General features: G+C 35.0%; 2 protein-coding genes across 9 annotated transcripts in view; one reads left to right on the top strand and one right to left on the bottom strand.

The window, feature by feature from the left end:
- The window catches only part of LOC141403759 (uncharacterized), a 567712-nt gene that overhangs the window by 274737 nt on the left and 272585 nt on the right, over positions 1 to 20390 (bottom strand). The gene's annotated exons all lie outside the window — the stretch shown is intronic.
- LOC141403764 (uncharacterized) lies at positions 9353 to 19162 on the top strand. Of its 3 annotated transcripts, none has more exons than XM_073986692.1 (2): positions 9353 to 9486; positions 17060 to 19162. In XM_073986692.1, the coding sequence occupies exon 2, from the start codon at positions 17124 to 17126 to the stop codon at positions 18786 to 18788; it is 1665 nt and encodes a 554-aa protein (XP_073842793.1). In that variant the 5' UTR covers positions 9353 to 9486; positions 17060 to 17123; the 3' UTR covers positions 18789 to 19162. The 3 variants fall into 3 exon arrangements, with proteins under 3 accessions (XP_073842793.1, XP_073842791.1, XP_073842794.1); XM_073986690.1 differs by lacking the exon at positions 9353 to 9486 and adding an exon at positions 15728 to 15887; XM_073986693.1 differs by lacking the exon at positions 9353 to 9486 and adding an exon at positions 16480 to 16524.

The following is a 20390-nucleotide window of genomic DNA, read 5'->3' as shown; positions in this document are numbered from 1 at the left end:
GTGTTTTTTAGAACAGCTATATCTCAAGAATGGTTCCTTCTAAGAAAAAAATTGTAAGGGTCAAACTTGTAGATAATTTTTCTGTCTACAATATTTACCTTAGTCACTTTTTGATTAGATCAACCGTTTTCAAAAAATAAATCCGAAAACCTAAAAACCCTTAAATTTTGACCTTTGACCCCGAATATTTTTTTTTTGCACACATGGGATCGATGGGGACTTTTAGGACGTTGCTTCTAATGGCAAACCCTAGCTCTCCACCAAAATTCAGCTTTGTGGAAATTTTTGCTATTTCAATGTCTATTTTGACCGGACTATTATGGGAGTTCTAAATGAAAGACTGTTAACATGGGTTGAAAATCGAAAAATTCTGCTTGAATATCAGGCTGGTTTCAGGAAGAATTATTCAACCGCCGATAATGTGTACAATCTAGCAGCTATAGTCAACATTAAACTTTCAGTGAAAAGGAAATTGTACGCTTTCTTCGTGGACTTTAAGCCGCATTTCGATAACATCAGCCGAAGTCTACTAATCTACAAACTTCATGAAATAGGAATTTCCTGAAATGACCTCCATGACTTCTTGAAAGGAGGTATTGATATTAGGTCTGTACGATAACCCAAAAATTTGTACAAATTTTACTGAATGCTGTTCGATAACAAAATTATGCAGCAAAAGAGAGCGAGTTTGGAGAGTTTTGTAACTGAGAACTTGAAAATTTTTGCTGGGAAAATTTGTACCGCAGCTGACTTTTAATCATCTGTTCAATGTAAACAACTCGAAATGTTAAAATTTTTGACCAAGAAAATTTCACAAAGCCCAATTTTTTTAGATTCTAATAGGATAGGATTAAAGCATTGAATAAGTAAACAGCAAATTTTAAAATTTATTTTTTTGTTTAAAATATCAAATGAAACAAAAACAAATTTCAAATATTTTCGGAAACAGCTGACTTTCTTGCAAGTTTTTGCAAAATACTGTTCGATAACTTTCTGCTGGAACTGACTGAGTAATTATTGCTGGGAAAGTTATCGTGCACACCTATTGAGGGTCTTCATGTTAGAATATTGCTGTATGCAGATGATATCGTTATAGTTGCGGAGAATAAAAGCCTACTTCAAACATGATAACGAATCTATAAGGATATTGTTTAAAATGGAACCTAGTAGCAAGGCCTACAGAAGGTCGGCCATTCAGAGTTCTGTTAACAACTTTTGACAACAAACATAATACACTTCACCCCGGTTATTTACCTCTCTGCTTAACTGCCTTTCCCGTTTTATTGCCTCATAATCTAAATCCCCAAAAGTTTTTCATATAAATGAGTTCAAAATGTCCCGGTTAATTACTTTTCTATAAGTTATGAGGTAGATATGCGAGGTTTTCGTAACTGCCTTTCCCGCATAACAACCCCAATTTTTTTTTTGGAATTTTATGAATGGTAGTTAACTGGGGTGCAGTGTAGATTGATCAGGGCTAACTAGTTTGGGCTGAGTGTCCGACTGTATAGACTGTGGCATTGACGAAGGATTACTAAACTTTTCCGCGGTCAAGTAACTCAAACCCGAAAACTCAAAAAAGTTCGAAGGTGATTTTTCTGAGAATATAATTTTCATCAAAAACTAACTCTATCTTGTTATAAAAACTTGAAACTATTTACATAAGAAATCTTCGTTTTTCTTTTACAGCCAGACCTAAATAATTTGCAGTAGGTAAAAATGTCGGAAAGTTTTTGTATAAAAACTGAAAATTCCAACAATGATACACTAAGCTACAATACAACAAAACTTGAAAATTTTACAAATATGGGAAATGATGTTGAAGAAGATGAACTAGACTTGGATAACATGGAAGAATTTTTACCAGAGAATGTCGATAAGGTTGATATAATCAAAAAAGAGGACGTGGAAGAAATGGAAGAATTTTTATCAGAGGATTCACCGTCATCACTCACATGGAAATCCGATGATCGTTCGGAAATTATTACCCATGTAACTACTACAATAACTGAACAGATATCCCGACCCAAATTAGAAATTGATGTGCACACAGATGAACAGGATAGTAAAGGCCCTGAGATCAATGGTGATACAGACATTAACGATAGTGATAATAAAGAAAGATCTGTTATTTCATCTTCCCTTGTAGCTCAGACATCTACTAAACATAAATGTGAACTATGTGATAGTTCTTATGTAAACGAAAAAAGTCTACGAAGACATATAAGAGATAAACATCCTTCATCTATAGTTACAGAGCATATTTGCAAAATTTGTAATCAAAGATTTATCACACAAAACGGTCTTGATCAACATTCTTACAGGAAGCATCCAGAAACTCAAATACCTGCTAAACATAAATGTGAAATATGTGGTCGTTGTTATGGGGAATCTGGAAGCCTCCGGTTTCATATAAGTATTAAACATCCTTCATCTATAGATACACAATATATTTGCAAAATCTGTAATAAAAAATTTACCACGCAAAGAGGTCTTGGTAAGCATTCTTTCTGGAAGCATCCAGAAACTCTAATACATACTAAAAATGCCTGTGAACTATGTGGTAGTTCTTATAAATACGAAACAAGTCTATATAAACATATAAGAGAGAAACATCCTTCGTCTATAGATACCGATTATATCTGCGAAATATGTAATCAAAGATTTGCCACAAAGAAAAGTCTTGATGTACATTCCAACCGGAAGCACCCTGAAGCTCAAACACCTGGTAAACATAAATGTGAAATATGTGGTGCTTGTTATTCGGAATCTCGCGGTCTCCGGACACATATAAGAAATAAACATCCTTCGTCTATAGATACCGAGTATATCTGCAAAACGTGTAATCAAAGATTTACCACACAAAACGGTCTTGATAGGCATTGTAAAAAGATGCATTTAATTATGTTGCCGCCGGTACCACGCGCCGAATCTACAGCATCGGCTTTACAGAAAGGTCTTCCGGATTATGAATGTGTAATGGCAAAAAGAAATTTCTCATGTATAAACAATGAATTATCAACACGAATTTAAACATTAAATAAAAATGTTAATAAAAAGTAACTAAGAGTTTCATATTTCATTTATTGCAAGAGATTTTTAAGTAATATTCTCAAATTTCATCATTAATTAATTTTTAAAAAATCCCATCAACTGAAATTTGGACTAGTACAAAAAAGAAATGTCTTCAAAACAGGAGAAATGAGGGGGGCTATGAGCTCCAGAACCTGCAAAAGGTAGTTCTATCTGCTATTATTTTTTCTGATCTCCCGTACCCCCAAAAATTTCACAACATGCCTTTCTCTTTAAACAATTTTGGATGGGTATAATTTAGCAGCATGTTTGCTGCCATCAGTGTTCGAAAAGAAACAGTACACTAAAATAACGTACCGCTCCAGGTACGGTATATTAAAATATATTTTAGTGTACCGTACCGGAACACAACCACTAACAATATTTTAGCGTACCGGAGCACAACGAAAATTGTACTGAACCGCAGTCGGTACACTAAAAATCGTTGTGTACCGCAGATGGTACAGTAAGATTTTCCTTCTGCTCCGGTACAGCATCGTAGCGTACCTATCCACCTTGGTACGCTACAGAACGGTACGGTACCATACCATAGTGTTTATTTTCGAACACTGGCTGCCATCTCCTTTGTTGTTCCCTCTTTGCTAGTTTAAGTATTAATAATGGCACAAGTACACAGGTAGTGGCATCGTAAACTTTTGAATATGTTATGTCAAAATGTTCTTTATGCTGTTGGGGAAATTACAACAAAAATATTTTTTTATAAAGGGATTTGACTTTTCATATTCCATCAGCTGGTGTGACACCAATACCTGGGTAATTGTGCCATGGTATTACTAGGCGTTTACACAAGACAGACTGTCTGCAAATACAACCCTGATTTACTAACACATACATACATATGTCGGCTGTCTCCCAGCCGTCCATAACATTTTCAAAGACAGTAGGGAAGACAAATTTTTTGCCTTTTTGTAAAAATATGTGAGATAATAATTGAAATGTGTTGAAAACAAAAGAACATGAAAAAAAACAAAATATGTGAACGGAAAACAAAAAGAAATCGACGATTTTCGTTCATAATTTTACAACTATTTTTGCAGTTGTCTGGACGCCTACGTCACAGAGGCAAGTTTTGGGTATTTGAAAATCAATACATGAACTCAACTGTCCTGTCATGTGTAAACGCAGGGTTAAAGGCCAGAACAGAATCAATGTCGCTTGCTTTGCTTGCTTCCCCAAATGTCAAATTATAAAGGAATGTCAGAGCCTCTTTGAAAATCCGCTGCGTTCCACTTTAGAAGGCTCTGGCATTCCTTTATAATTTGACATTTGGGGAAGCAAGCAAAGCAAGCGACGATTGATTCTGTTCTGGCCTTAAGTTCGGCCGGGCCGAGCTTTTTATAACCTCCACCACAAATTTCAGCCATTTCGGTGGATTAATGTGGCCACAACCTTCAAAATATCGAAAAATCTGAAGGTACCGTCCTATGGGGGCTATATGATGGCGTGCACCTATACCTACAAAGTTCTGGGGGAAAGTTGTATACCCCCAACGAAGACTAAATACCAAATTTCAGCCATCTCGGTGTGATCGTTTTGTGGGGGCTATATCAAAACGTGGACCTATATAAAAAATTTATGCATGGTAGAATAAGAAAAGGTAGCAGCAATACACAGCTGACTGAACTGGGTTGTAACGTTAGTGTCAAATTTCATATGACATTTTATACATTTATTTCTATTTCGATGCACATTAGGGACAAATATTTTTTGAGAAAAAAATATATCATTCGAAAAAAAAAACATTTCCCAGAAAGACTTCTTCATATCAATGATATGTAACCTCCTCCAACTTCAAACGATAAGCCGCGCAGTAAATCCCCGCTTGTAGAGGCGATACAACGTTTGTTAATATGTGAGGTATTTTGTTAAAATTTAAAAAAAATAAAGCCCTAATAATCATGTGCTTCTTTGATTTCTAAAACAAAACATTGAAACAGCTTCTCCTTTTTCTATGAATTTCCAGCGACCCCAAACTTTTCTGCAAGAATTCTACTTTCTGCGAGAATTTATGCATTTAGTGGAATGATGTGGAAACATAAAAATTGAAATTGTAACGAATTTGCATTCATGTTTTCCAAAATATTGAACCAAATGTGAAAAATTATTAGTTTTTTAAATTCCAATAATTTATAGACATTTCCTTGTTTTGTTTACAAATACAACTGGCAGTAACGTTACAAACAAAAACAAATTCCTTTGTGGTTGTTGTTCGAGTTGTATTTGTTGTAGTATTAACTTTACCTTGTATTTGTTCTACCATGAATTTTATGGTAGAAATGTTTCTTAGCCTCTGGAAACACAAGATACAAAGTTACAGCCGATTCTGTTGTCAAGTGGGACTAATACATTCAAAATATATTAGAATGACGCGTACTTTATATAGGGGCTATACCAAAACGTGAACCCATATAAACCAACTTTGGTAGGAATGTTTTTTGGTCTCTGGAGACACAAAATACAAAGTTACAACCGATTCTGTTGTCAAATGGGACTAATACATTCAAAATATATTAAAATGAGGCAATATATGGGGGCTATACCAAAGCGTGGAACCACATGTTTTTTGGTCTCCGGAGACACAAAACACCAGATTACAATAAATTCGGTGGTAAAACGACGACGCGTCACGCGTCATTTGTATGGGGGCTATACGAAAGCGTGGACCTACACAGCCCGCTTTCAATACCAAAAGTCCTACGTACATATAATAGATTTTCCCAAAATTTCATCCACCTACGTCAATCGGTTCGGACGCTAGATTTCCACAGACGTACGGACATGGCTATATCGATGTAGAATTGCACGCTGATCAAGAATATATATAGTTTGTGGGGTCTACAATAATTATTTCGAGTAGTTACAAACGAAATGACAAACTTAATATACCCCCATCATATGGTGGAGGATATAAAAATGTACTGGAATGAAGCTTATATTAGGTGTGTATGATAACTTTCCCAGCAATAACCACTCAGTCAGTTCCAGCAACCTCTCTCATTGAATTTTACTCTCTCAAGCAAGAAAAATTGCAGAATGTTATCGAACAACATTTTGCAAAAACTTGCAAGAAAATCAGCTGTTTCCGAAAATGTATGAAATTTGTTTTTGTTCCTTTTGATATTTTAAACCAAATGGAAGAAAAACATAAATTTTAAATTTGCAGTTTACTTATTTAATGCTTTAATCCTATCCGCAACGCTTTAGAATTTAAAAAAATGTGCAATTGTGAACTTTTCTTGGTCAACATTTTTAACATTTCGAGTTGTTTACATTGAACAGGTGATCAAATGTCACAGAACACTCCAAAAGTCTCTCCAAACTCGCTCTCTTTTGCTGGATAATTTTGTTATCGAACAGGATTCAGTAAAAATTTGTACGAATTTGTACAAATTTTGTGTTATCGTACAGACCCAATAATGGCTAATAGTTTGTTTCCATTTACAAAATCTACTCTAATCCGATATCAGGCAAAAGAAGATCATTGAAATCTCATTCACTTACGAAATAACATGGCAGAATTATAAATACAGTAGAACATCGATAATTCGTACCTCTACAATTCGAAATCTTCGATAATTCCTGAATAGAGCTGGCAAAAAATCGATGGCACTATCGATAAAATCGATTATTTTTTAAAAATTAAATATCGATAGATAGTTTTGCCTATCGATATTATCGGAAAAAATATCCCCAACTTAAAATTCATTGAATTAAATAGAAATTTCGCTGTTTTTCGGTTTTGTGTGTGTGTGAGAATGTAAGTCCTTAGTCACACGTATACATTTTTCGGAAAAGTAAAATGTATCTTTTTTAATATTTTTATAGAATAAAAGAAATTGTTTATTCTGCTTTATATGTTTCTGTGAACTACTTGTGAAAAATGTCAAGAAAAGCATTGACTTTTCCGACTTTTTCATCTACAAATTAATGGCGTTAATAACATAACGATAATATCGATAGCAATCCATATTTTAAAATGTTAAATCGAAAATAACTAATGTTGGGAATATCCATGGTTTGCCAGCTCTAATCCTGAAGCCAATTCCTTCGTATATTTACTCTGCTAATTCGAAATCCTCTATAATTCGTAAAAAAATGGTCTGTCCCTTGGATCTTGAATTATCGAAGTTCTAATGTAGATGCATCGCGAAACAATAAAAACAACAAACCTCTTATTGTACAATTAAAATGTCAACATTTGTTGTGTTTTTGTATGAGAATTCAATTTACACCAATTTTTGACATTTCAAAATCATTTTTGCTCGTTGTTTCTGTTATTTCCGACCAATCTCCGAATTTATTGGCTTCATGTTGTAATTAACAGGTAAATCAACAGATATGTACAAAAAACCCAACATTATTAAAAGAATTTTTTTTAGTAATTAATAACTAAAAATCAAATTTTTTAAAAATTCATCGTTTGCAATAATTTAGTTGACTAACTGTATTTACATAAGAAAACGTTGTTTTTAAGGCCTGGCTACATAAGCTGCTTTGCCTGGTTGCCTTGCTTTGCTGCTTCATTTCTGACATAACAAATATAAGGCCGCCATCAGACCATCTGCTTTTTCGCATGTATGACATCAGCTGTTCTCTATATTAGTATATCTAAAGTGACAACATACATGTGAAAAAGCAGATGGTCTGATGGAGGCCTAATAGAATAAAGACGAAATTTCGAACTGGGTTACCATCAGTTGGAAACTCAAAACTCAAAATAGGTCCTATCATTTTATATTGAGTTGCTTGGTCACCACACGGTGTCTATAATTGTTTTATAAGTTTCCTTCACCATCGCTTAAAAGACTGTCATATTTTATAAAAAAGTACTTCAATTTGTTATAAAATTTAAGAATTGTAATATAAAAGCTGAAAAATATTTTCATAAGAAAACTTTGTTTTTTTTTTTCACCAGCCACCACTAAATACTTTGTAGTAAAACTATTTTCCTCAATTGAAAACAAAAATATTCCAAGGAGAAATGTCGGAGGCTTTTTCCATAAAAACTGAACCATTTACCAATGATTATAAAGTGGACAATTCCAACAATGATACAAATACACTAAGCTACAATACAATAAAACTAGAAAATTTTAAAACTATGGGAAATGAAGAAAACCATCCTGATTTGGATAATATGGAAGAATTTTTACCAGAGAATGTGGATGAATCCACACTTGCTATAATCAAAGAAGAGCACGTAGACGAAATGAATGATTTTTTACCGGAAGATTCAGCTAGAATCTACTCACCATCATCACCTACATGGAAATCTGATGTACTTCACCATCAACATGTTACACCACAACATCTAACTACTACTACAACAACTCAAGAGATATCCTTACCCAAATTAGAAATAATGGATGTACACACAGATGAGGAAGATAATAAAGACCTTGAGACCAATGGTGATACAAACGTTAACGTTAGTGATAATAAGGAGAGATCTGTTATTTTGTCTGCTCCTGTACATAAATGTGAACTATGTGGTAAATCTTATAAAGAAAAGAAAAATCTAAAGACACATATAAAAGAAAAACATCCTTTGTCTATAAATGCTAAGCATATCTGCGAATTTTGTAATCAAAAATTTACCACACAAAAAGGTCTTGAAGTGCATTATTCCAAGAAACATCCAGAACCTATGAGAAAACATTCTTTGCCAATTGATACAGAAGCTCATTCCACTAAAATGCTGCATCCAGAAGATGAAACACGTATTAAATATAAATGTGAACTATGCGGTTGTTTTTATGCCGGAGATAAATCTCTACGGGCACATATGAGAGATAAACATCCTTTGTCTATAGATACAGAGTATATTTGCGAAATATGCCATTCAAGATTTACCACACAAATAGGTCTTGATAGGCATTCTGACCGGATGCATCCATAAACTCGTTCCACTCAAAAACCTGCTAAAAAATATAATTGCGAAATATGTGGTAGATCTTATACAGAAGTGAGTAATCTACGGAAACACATGAGAAGAAGACATTCCTCGTTTATAGATTCAGAGTATATTTGCGAAATATGCCAGAAAAGATTTACCACGCAACTAGGTCTTGATAAGCATTCTTACTTGATGCATCCAGAAGCTCGACCACCTGCTGAACATAAATGTGAAATATGTGGTTGTTGTTATAAACGATCACCAGCTCTCTTGGAACATGTCAGAATTAAACATCCTTCGTCATCCGAGTATATCTGCAAAATATGCCAGAAAAGATTTATCACAAAAAGAGGTCTAGATAAACATTGTCAAAGGACGCATTCAACTTGGTTGGCGGTACCACGCGCAGAATCTACAGAAACGATTTTATAGAATGTACAAACATAAATTTCCTATACTTTGGAGCGATATCCAGTGGCAGCTACCAAAATACAAAGGTAAGAAATGAGGTAGAATTTTATTTATTCATAAGGAAATATTCGATCTTACGTTAAACTTTAAATGGGCACATACCAACGAAATAAATGAAGGGGAAAAAATCTTTTTAGGCAATAAATTGTAAAGATTGTGCTTTTGTCTGCTTTTTCGCATGTACATATGAATCAGCTGTTCTGTATATTAGTATACCCAATGTGACAGCATACATGTGAAAAAGCAGATGGTCTGATGGCGGCCTAAGTAATATTCCAATTTGATCTACAAAAGAATCGCCATAATTTTCAAATCAATATGACGTTTAGACTTGCAAATCGACTCGATTTCAAATGTCAATGCCATAGTATATACGTCAAATAAATCGTAGTTCTAAATCCACTGGATTTTATTTGACGTACATACATATATTGGGTGACGTAGGGGATGGAAGATACCAAGGAACGGTCCTGACCGGTTTTAACATGGCAAAGCCCAGGATTTATCTTGGTCCCTCTTTCATCCCAAGTGGACACTGACCTCCCCGTGGTGTCACCTGGGGAACTGCCTTTAACACCCGTTAAAGGTAGTGAGCTAACATGTGCCGCGCGTTCACCCATAAGAACGTTAAAAACTTGGGTTTGGGCGTCGGGTTAGTAACCCTCCCCTAGAAAAAACAGCCTACTATGAAAAAACGAAAGAAAAGAAAAACAAACCCCTCTAAAGTTGACGAACCCCGCAAACGTTTTAAGGACCATGATCTGCGAATCTGCACCTGGAATGTTCGCACTCTTTATAGAGAAGGTGCAGTCTTCGCATTGGCAGACGTACTTGAAAAGTACAAGACCGATATTACTGCCATACAGGAAATACGATGGATTGGGAAAGGCGTCACAACAACACCTAAAGGTGACGCACTGTATTATAGCTGCCATGACGTAAAGCATGAGTTTGGTTGTGGATTCGTAGTTAGTCGGAGACTAAAACATCTTGTATCCAGCTTCACTCCAGTGAATGAAAGACTTGCTGCAATTCGAATAAAAGCTAAATTCTTCAACATCAGCTTTATTTGCGCTCATGCTCCCACTGAAGAAAAGGATGAACAGACCAAAGATATATTTTACGAGCGCTTAGAAGAAACATATGACCGTTGCCCTGCCCATGACATTAAAATCATTCTAGGCGATTTTAATGCCAAAATTGGAAAGGAGAATATCTTTGGCCCAACAGTCGGGAAATTCAGTCTCCACAGTGAAACATCTGACAATGGTATGAGACTGATAGACTTTGCAGCTGCAAAAAACATGGTAGTTAGCAGTACCAGATTTAATCATCTCGATATTCATAAGGGCACCTGGCTGTCTCCAGATCAGAAAACAAGAAACCAAATTGATCATGTTGTGATAGATGGAAGACATTCATCGAGCGTGTTGGATGTACGATCGTTCCGAGGCGCAAACATTGATTCGGACCACTACCTTGTTGCAGCAAAGGTACGCACCCGCTTAAACGTAGCAAACAAAGTACGAACAGACACAACACGAAAGTTAGACATCGGTAAGCTGCAATCACAACAGATAGCCACAGCATATTCCACTCAACTAGCCCAATTGCTTAATCAAAGCCCTCCTCATCCCGATAACATATCAGCGCAATGGCAAAGCATTGCCCACTCCATGCAAACAGCCGCAAAATCCATACTTGGATACCAGAGACCTCCACCAAGGAATCCATGGTATGATGAGGAGTGTCGTGCTGCCACCGAAGAGAAAAATGCGGCATATAAGGCTACTTTACAATCCGTAGCAACGCGTAGCGCACGAGAGAGATACAGGGAGAAAAGGAGAGAGGAGAAACGTCTTTTCCGCAGGAAAAAGAGAGAGATGGAAAAGCGGGAGTGTGAAAAAATCGAGATGTACAGGAGCCAGAATGAAGTCCGAAAATTCTACCAAAGAGTCAAGCATCAAACTGACGGCTTTGGTACAGGCACATCCTCCTGTAGAGACCAGCAAGGTAATTTGGTAACTGATACAGATAGTGTACTCAGGATATGGAAAGAACATTTTTCAAATCTGTTGGTATCCAATAGCAGCGAAGACGACGAAGATACCACAGTCCCAATCCCAGAAGATGGTATTGAATGTATACCGCCCAGCCAAGATGAGGTAAAGACAGCAATAAATCGGCTGAAGAATAATAAGGCAGCAGGGGCCGATGGCTTACCAGCCGAGCTGTTCAAAACCGGAGGCGACACGCTGATAAGGTGTATTCATCAGCTAGTTAGCACCATCTGGCAGGAAGAACGAGTACCCGACGATTGGAACCTGAGTATCCTGTGCCCCGTCCACAAGAAGGGAGATAAGACTGTATGCTCTAACTATAGGGGCATAAGTCTACTCCCTATTGCCTACAAGATCGTGTCAGGGATATTGTGCGAACGACTAAAGCCAATGGTCAACGAGATTATTGGACCATACCAATGCGGCTTTAGACCTGGCAAGTCCACCATTGACCAGATATTTACCCTGCGGCAAATCCTGGAGAAGACCCAAGAGATGCAGATCGACACCTACCACCTTTTTGTCGATTATAAAGCAGCCTTCGACAGTCCGCTGCGCTCAAAGGTATTCCAAGCCATGTGTGAATTTGGTATTCCCGCAAAGCTCATCCGGCTTTGTAAAATGACTTTAACTGACACGAGGTCCTCAGTTAAAATAGGAAAGAACCTCTCCGAAGAGTTTGGTACCAACAGAGGTTTCAGACAAGGAGACAGCCTTTCGTGTGACCTCTTCAACATCCTGCTAGAAAAGGTTATACGAGAGGCAAACGTCAAAAGAAGTGGCACAATCTACACCAATAGTCACATGTTACTTGCTTATGCTGATGATATAGACATCATGGGTCGATCAGTAAAAGAAGTAACTGATACCTTTATAAAAGTCGAAGGAGAATCTGCTAAAGTGGGTCTGGCGGTAAACGGTGAGAAGACCAAGTTGATGGTGTCGACGCGCAATGCGTCCATTGAGCTCGGACCGACTGTGGAAGTTGGTTCCTATAATATTGAGGTAGTAAAAGACTTCGTCTACCTCGGCACCTCCGTCAACACAACAAACGACATCAGTTGTGAAATAAAAAGAAGAATTGTATTGGCCAACAGATGCTACTTTGGATTAAGTAAGCAGTTTAAAAACAAAGCCACATCTCGTCAAACAAAAATAACGCTCTACAAAACACTGATACTACCCGTGCTGATGTATGGCTCCGAAGCCTGGGTACTTGCACAAGCAGACATGGCAGTGCTTGGTGTGTTTGAGAGAAAAATTCTTCGAAAGATCTACGGACCAATCTGCGTTGACGGTGAATATCGACGTCGCATGAACCACGAGCTGTATCTGCTATACAACGACATCAATATTGTTAAACGTATCGAGATGCAGCGATTGCGTTGGCTAGGCCATATCAAAAGAATGAGCGATGATGAACCCACTAAAAAGGCGTATGAATACATGCCACATGGCGGTGCACGCAGAATTGGCAGGCCAAGGAATAGATGGCGCAAACAAGTGGATGATGAGATGACAAGGCGCGGTATTCCAGAGAGCAAAGCAACAAATAGAGAGGAATGGAGATCTCTTCTTAGTTCGGCCTATAGAACAAATGTTCTGTAATGGGCCAGCTAAGTAAGTAAGTAAGTACATACATATATTGTATGTGATCGTTTAGACTAGTAATTTTAAATCGACTCGATTTCTAAATCCAACTTTCAAATCCTAGTTGTTTAGACTAGTCTAAAATGATATAAGATGCCAGTCAGTTGATCTTTGTTTACGTACACAAACGCGAATTTGCAAAAAGAATTGCTTGAAAATTAAAAATGGAATGGATAATGCAAAAAATAATCTGACAAATTGCTATTAAATATGTTGTTTACAATTTATATTAAATTAAAGCTACATCCATTTTATTTTTATTATTTTGTCTATTTTTCCGCTTCTGTTTGTTTTTGTGTGTTTGTGTTTACAGCATGGTACAAATACACAGGTAGCCGCATCGGCAATTGTTGGTAACATAATAGCCTGTTCCCGTACTTTATAAAGTGGTAAAAGTCGTAAAAGTTGTAAAAGTCGAAAACGATTTTCATATAAATTTTGTGTACGGGAACGCAAAATGTGTAAAAGTGGTAAAAATTGTAAAAACTTTTTAGTTCTGGAACAGAGCTAAGATGTCAAAATTTGACATCAATTCAATGCAATTATGTTACCATCAGCTGGCTTGATAATGCTACCTGTATTATTGTACCATGGTTTACAGTTATTTGAAAAATGTAAATAATAGGGCTATGACTCTTTTACAACCTCATATCCCTGTGTCATATTTTGATCATAGACTAATAAAAAGATAGACGAAGGAATACTCAATTTTACGCCGTAAACCTACTCAAACACGAAAACTCAAAAAAGTTCGAAGACGTTTTTTGGGGAAAATGGCAATATTTTCATGGATATTTTTTTTCTGAGGACATTGTTCCCATCAAAAACTAACTCCGTGTAGCCTTTTGCCAAAACAAAATATTTATTAACTTGTATTTTTTGGCATTTTATTTTGAGTACCTCTGTAAGCATACTCAATTCGAACATACTCGGTGAGAGCATTCCTTCGTCTTCCTTAGTCTATGTTTTGATGAGCTTTTACCATAGACTAATAAATCCATAGACATTTATTTGCTCTCAGCTCTTATCTTCGAAATTTTCGAAAATTGGTAGATGGCGTTAGTGTGTGTTAGTAGTTTTATTTAAAGTTACCATATATTTTAAACTATTTATTCTGATAAAAGACAAAATATGGATAATCTTTGGCCAGATCTACATCCCCATGTAAATAAATTCAACAAAATATTGTAATTTACCACAAAACATTGTGTGAAAAGATCAGGCACTGTGCATACCGGCGACACCTACAAAAAAGATGCACACTACAACTCTCTTTGTCTATTAATTTATTAGTCTATGCTTTTACATGAGATTAGATAACATCTTAATTACAAGGTGATTCGATAGTTAAAAGCTGGCACAGTTTTTATAGATGAGCTTTTTGGAAACAATTATGAAGTCACTATAAGCACATAAATAACTCAAAACAATCGTTAAAGCCACACGACATATCCAGATTGACATGAACTTTTGTTTTTCACCAATTTTTTCGTCATATTATTATATATACATATATCATTTTATATCATATATAGCTTTATTCCATGTATCACATAAATTGAAAGTGCTTTGTGCGGGAACTTTTTCAATATTTAAATGGAATAAAAATTATTTAATTCTCTTTCGAGTTGAGCTTATTAGTCCTATTATATACATTGAAAAATTTAGGGGTCTACCGGAGTCCCACGCATTCAACCACTACTACGTTTCACGGGTGGTTAAGCCGCTCTTCAGGCGTTTTGAATGTTGTTTTTGTGGCAGACGAAGGCAAATTTCGACATTATTTCGTACATGCATTTATCTAATGAAGTGCGATGTATATACTAGTTCCCAAGATTTGCCTTCGTCTATCACAAAAACAACATTCAATACGCCTAAAGATCGGCTTAACCACCCGTGAAACGTAGCGTAATGGTTGAATGCGTGGGACTTCGGTAGACTCCTAATTTTTCAATGTATATAATAGGTCTAATAAGCTTATCTCGAAAGAGAATTAATTAAATATCACTATAAATGACCTCCGCCTTAATAAGGCAAAAATAAAAAAAAAAAATATTTTAGTCATTAATAGACAAAATGTCACTTATTCGTGCAACAGGAAAACAATTTTGGAGCAAATTTTTAATATGCAAAAGTTCATTCACTCTCGCTACAAGAAATAATTTTTGAGAAAAAAAAGGTCAAAAAGTCATAACCCATAACTCAGTTTTCGTACTTATTTTTTTAAAACATCTTGCAAGCGTCTTTAGTCCCGGGCCACACTAGAGTAATTTCACTGAAATTTTGACATGAAATTGTGCATCTCTAGATCGAGTTCCATAGTAGAGTAAAATCATGAAATTGATGTAGTGGGGAATTCCACCTAACTCTAGTGTGGGCCGGGACTTAAATAAGGAATGTGCTGCTTAATTTTTTCATCTGTAGTGGTAATTCGCCGTTGCAACTACCTTATTAAATGTACCTTAGCCGGAATATACTCGATGAGAACATTCCGGCGGCTATATTTGGCAACCCCTCTCTCTTCTCTCACTAACTCTGTCGACAAAACATGGGTTAGTCTCTTGTTAAAACGACAACAGAACATAGTTTGAACGTCATCATTCTTCATTTCGTACTTACGCACTGTTTACATTTTTGTTGAAGTATAACAAAATGTGATAAATTAAAAATAAATAACTGCTACTAATCAATATTCATTAACTCAGAACGTATTCAAGGTATATTTATTTTTTACAAATAGTGTATTACCCCTCAAAGTGTTGTCTGCCTCTGTTGTATGGATATTAATTTGTTTTTATATTATTGGAGTGTATTACCTCTCAAAGAAATCAATGTGAAATGTCAAAAAACCCGTTTTACTGTGTTTGTGGATGGTAAGAGAGTACGAGTCATTTGGTTTGCTCTCACAGTGTTACACATTGGGAGAAATTGTTAAAAAAAATATTTAGAAAAAAAGTGGTTGTGTTTGTCATTACGTTTTGATACTTTTGGAAAGAAAAATCATTGAATATAATAAAACATATGTATGTACATATGTATGTGAGTGTGTGTGAATATTAACTTTGAGTTAATAAATTACATATGATTTTTAAATCAAATTATTATAAATCGTTGACAGCTTCATACTCCAAATTATGGAAATACTAAAGGAATCTGGCACCTTCGCTTGGAGTTGCCATCACGTACTTAAACAGTTCTGACCGTGAAAATAACTAAAAAGAACATTAAATTGTCTTAAAATTTACGAAAAGAATATAAAAAATAAAACGTTGTAAAAAAAAGACTTAAAACTGTATAATTTTTACGACTTTGTCTTATCGGGCTATTAGGTCTACGCAAGGCAAATTTAACAAGGTGATCCAATAGGCGAATTCTAACCGTAGTCTTCATTTGCTGTCAAATTTTTTTGCGCGATATATCCACAAAAGTTGGTTGAAAATGGTAAAATATTCTTCGCAAAGCTTACATAAAGATGTTGTACACAGATGTTCTTTACAGAAGTGAAATATGTATTTGTTATTTATTTTTGATTTAAAATATGTTTGACAGCAAATGAAGGCATCAGTTGGTATTATTGTATCACCTTCTTTCTTACACCATGGATCTACATACGTTTAGAAATAAAAAATAAAGACTATTCCATTTTTCTAACCGACGTTTCGTTGGAATTTTCCAACATCTTCTGGAGTAATTTTTTATTAATAAATAATTTTTCGTCAGTTTTACATTTAAATTTAGGTTTTAAAAAACAACACAACAAATATAATAAAAATAAATGCAAAAATATTTAAAAATGAAAATATCACAGTAATCTTAATGCTAAAAATCACAGAAGTTAGAATACTAATTATACATGCATATGTATGTAATTCTTGTTTCTATTTTGCAGCCCAAAATACGTTGTAGTGAGATCCTGTTATCCTTATTTGAAAACTAAAATATTCCTAGTAAAAATGGCTGAAAATGTTGCCATAAAAACAGAACCCTTTGCAAATGATTATAAGCAGGAAAATTCTAGCAATGATACAAATGCACTAGGCTACAATACAACAAAACTTGAACATTTTACAAATATGCGAAATGATATTAAAAAGGAAGAAATAGACTTGGATAAAATTGAAGAGTTTTTACCAGAGTATGTTGATATATCCACAATTGGTATTATCAAAAAAGAAAACGTGGAAGAATTGGATGAATTTTTGCCAGAGGACTCAACTGGCATCTACTCAACCTCATCAATCACATGGAAATCTAATGATCATAGGGAAGCGATTACGCATGATGATGATACACTACAGCATCTAACTAGTTCAACCACTCAGCAGATATCCTTACCCAAATTAGAAATAATGGATGTGGACACAGATGAGGATGATGGCGATAGTAAAGGCATTGCGACCAATACTGATACAGACACTAACGCCAGTGATAATAAGGAGAGATCTGTTACTTCACCTTCTACTGTATATAAATGTGAACTATGTGATATATCTTTTAAAGAAAAGAAAAATCTACAGAGACATATGAGACAAAAACATTCTTTGTCTGTAAATGCCGAATATATCTGCGAAGTTTTTGGTCAAAAATTCGCCATAAAAACAGGTCTTGATGGATATTCTCACTTTACGCATCCAGAAACTCAAGCACGTACTGAACATAAATGTGAAATATGTGGTACTTGTTATAAGGAATACCAAACACTCCAGTTACATATAAGAAAAAAACATACTTCGTTTATAGATTCAGAGTATATCTGTGAAATTTGTAACCAACGACTTCCCACACAATCAGGTCTGCAAGTACATATTATCCGTTTGCATCCAGAAGCTAATTCCACTCAAATAACAAATAAATATAAATGTGAACTATGTGACAAATCCTATGGAGAAAAGAAGCATCTACAAAGACATGTGACGCAAAAACATCCTTCGTCTTTGGAGTATAACTGTGAAATATGTAATGCAAGATTTGCAACAGAACTGGGTCTTGAACTACATTCTACCCGGGCACATCGAAAAGTTGATTCCACTCAAATACGTACTAAATATAATTGCGAACTATGTGATTGTTCGTATGTAGAAGAAAAAGCTCTACGGAGTCATATTAGAAAAAAACATCCTTCGCCTACAGATACACAGTATATCTGTAATATATGTAATCAGGGATTTCCCACATCATTAGGTCTGGATAAGCATTCTTATTTGAGGCATACAGATGCTAGTTCGTCCCAACTAACTAAACCATATAGTTGTGATCGATGTGATAAATCGTATAGAGAAAAGAAAAATCTACAAAGACATATGATGAAAAAACATCTTTCGTCTATAGATGCAGACTATAACTGTGAAATATGTAATCAACGATTCACCACACGAAAAGGTCTTGATAGACATTCTAACCTAATGCATCCGGAAGCTTATTCCACTCAAACACCTTTTAAATATAATTGTGAAATATGTGGCTCTTCTTGTAAAGAAGAATTCATACTACGTAGACACATGAGAAATAAGCATCCTTTGTCTATCGATACAAAGTATATGTGCGAAATATGTAATGAAAGATTTGCCACAAAACAAGGCCTTGTTGTGCATTCTAAGCGGATGCATTCCACATCATAGATAACATGCAGCTCAAACATGTTGATTGCAAATATTTTCAACACATAAGTTATTTTTTATTCATCAAGATATCCAAGATAATCATAAATTAATGCACAAATGTAATACATTATCCGCTGTGTGCACGCATCGATTAACTCCAGTTTTTGAAAAATCTTAAGGTCAAAGCCGTTGATATAATCGTATATTTTTATACTTATAATAAATTTTCTGAATAATAAAGAATATCACCGTTAAATGGAAATTGTACGATTTGTAGCTATAAAAAGTCATAAAAATTTTCACAATATTATGTAAAGTTTTACCTCTGTCTATATTTATTTCTATAAATTCACTCAAATGTAAACATTAAATAAAAATTTTAATTAAATTTATACATGAGTTTCATTTTTCATTTATTTCAATTTGATCGACAAAACAGTCACGATAATTCATAATTCAGGAGACCAGTGGGCCTATTCTGTAACTTTTTTGACGCGTGTCCCAACGTGTCACTAAACGGACCGTATGTGCCGAGGGTTTATACTATACTATAAACTTTATAGCCCTCGGCACATACGGTCCATTTAGTGACACGTTGGGACACGTGTTGTCCCAAAACAGTTAAATTATTGGCCTGTTCCCGTACTTTATAAAGTGTTAAAAGTCGTAGAAGTTGTAAAAGTCGTAAACGATTTTCATATAAATTTTGTGTACGGGAACGCAAAATGTGTAAAAGTGGTAAAAATTGTAAAAACTTTTTAGTTCTGGAACAGAGCTTATGTTTAACTTTAATGCGTCAGCCATATTGTTATTTTTCAAAAAACTTGGCTTCACTTACACTTTTTTCATGTGGTTGTTGTAACGCAACGCTCAACGTCTGGTTACTTTCCCAGCAAGAACTTTCTTATGCCATGTTCAGACTGACGGTGTTTCGCTCTCTATTCGTTGTTCGACCCCAAATTACGATGTAATTACTTAATTTCCCATACAAAATTTTGAGAACGAACAAAGATTTTTGAACATTGTTCAATTTAAATTACCCTCAGAACGACGATAAAATATGTCCCATCTCTACAAATGAGAGAATTTATCGAAATAAATTAATTATGACAGGAAAAATAAAAAAATAAAAATTTATTAAAAACCCAAACATTTTTAGAAAAACTGCAAAATATGAATGAAAAATAAACGGTTTAACGACTAGTATATATTCAAATCATAGCAAATTGTATCTTCTCTTTCATTGCACTTGCATTGTTTGTCCATCGTTTCAAATTCGCGTACAAATTTAGAAACAAAAATCAAATGCCTGCCCGAAAGTCTGTATACCAAAAAGTTATTTTGGCAGGTCTCTCTCTCGTTAATTTTTAAAATAGAAAATTTGAAAATATGCTGGAAACACCAAAATTGTGAGAAAAAATAGAAAATATGAATGAAACTTATATAATTTAATATTAAATAGATATCTGAAAGAAGAACAAATGTTTTTTCAGTTCATATCAATTAACTTTACTCGTCTTTTGGCTGAAACCATAGACTAATAAAAAGATAGACGAAGGAATACTCAATTTTGCGCCGTAAACCTACTCAAACAAGAAAACTCAAAAAAGTTCGAAGACG

The sequence above is a fragment of the Musca autumnalis genome, unplaced genomic scaffold, assembly GCF_047663935.1.
Source record: "Musca autumnalis isolate F117 unplaced genomic scaffold, ASM4766393v1 scaffold_4, whole genome shotgun sequence".
In the NCBI taxonomy this organism is placed as follows: Eukaryota; Metazoa; Arthropoda; class Insecta; order Diptera; family Muscidae; genus Musca; species Musca autumnalis.
Note: the sequence above shows the minus strand (reverse complement) of the source record. Positions and strands in the feature narration are given on the sequence as shown.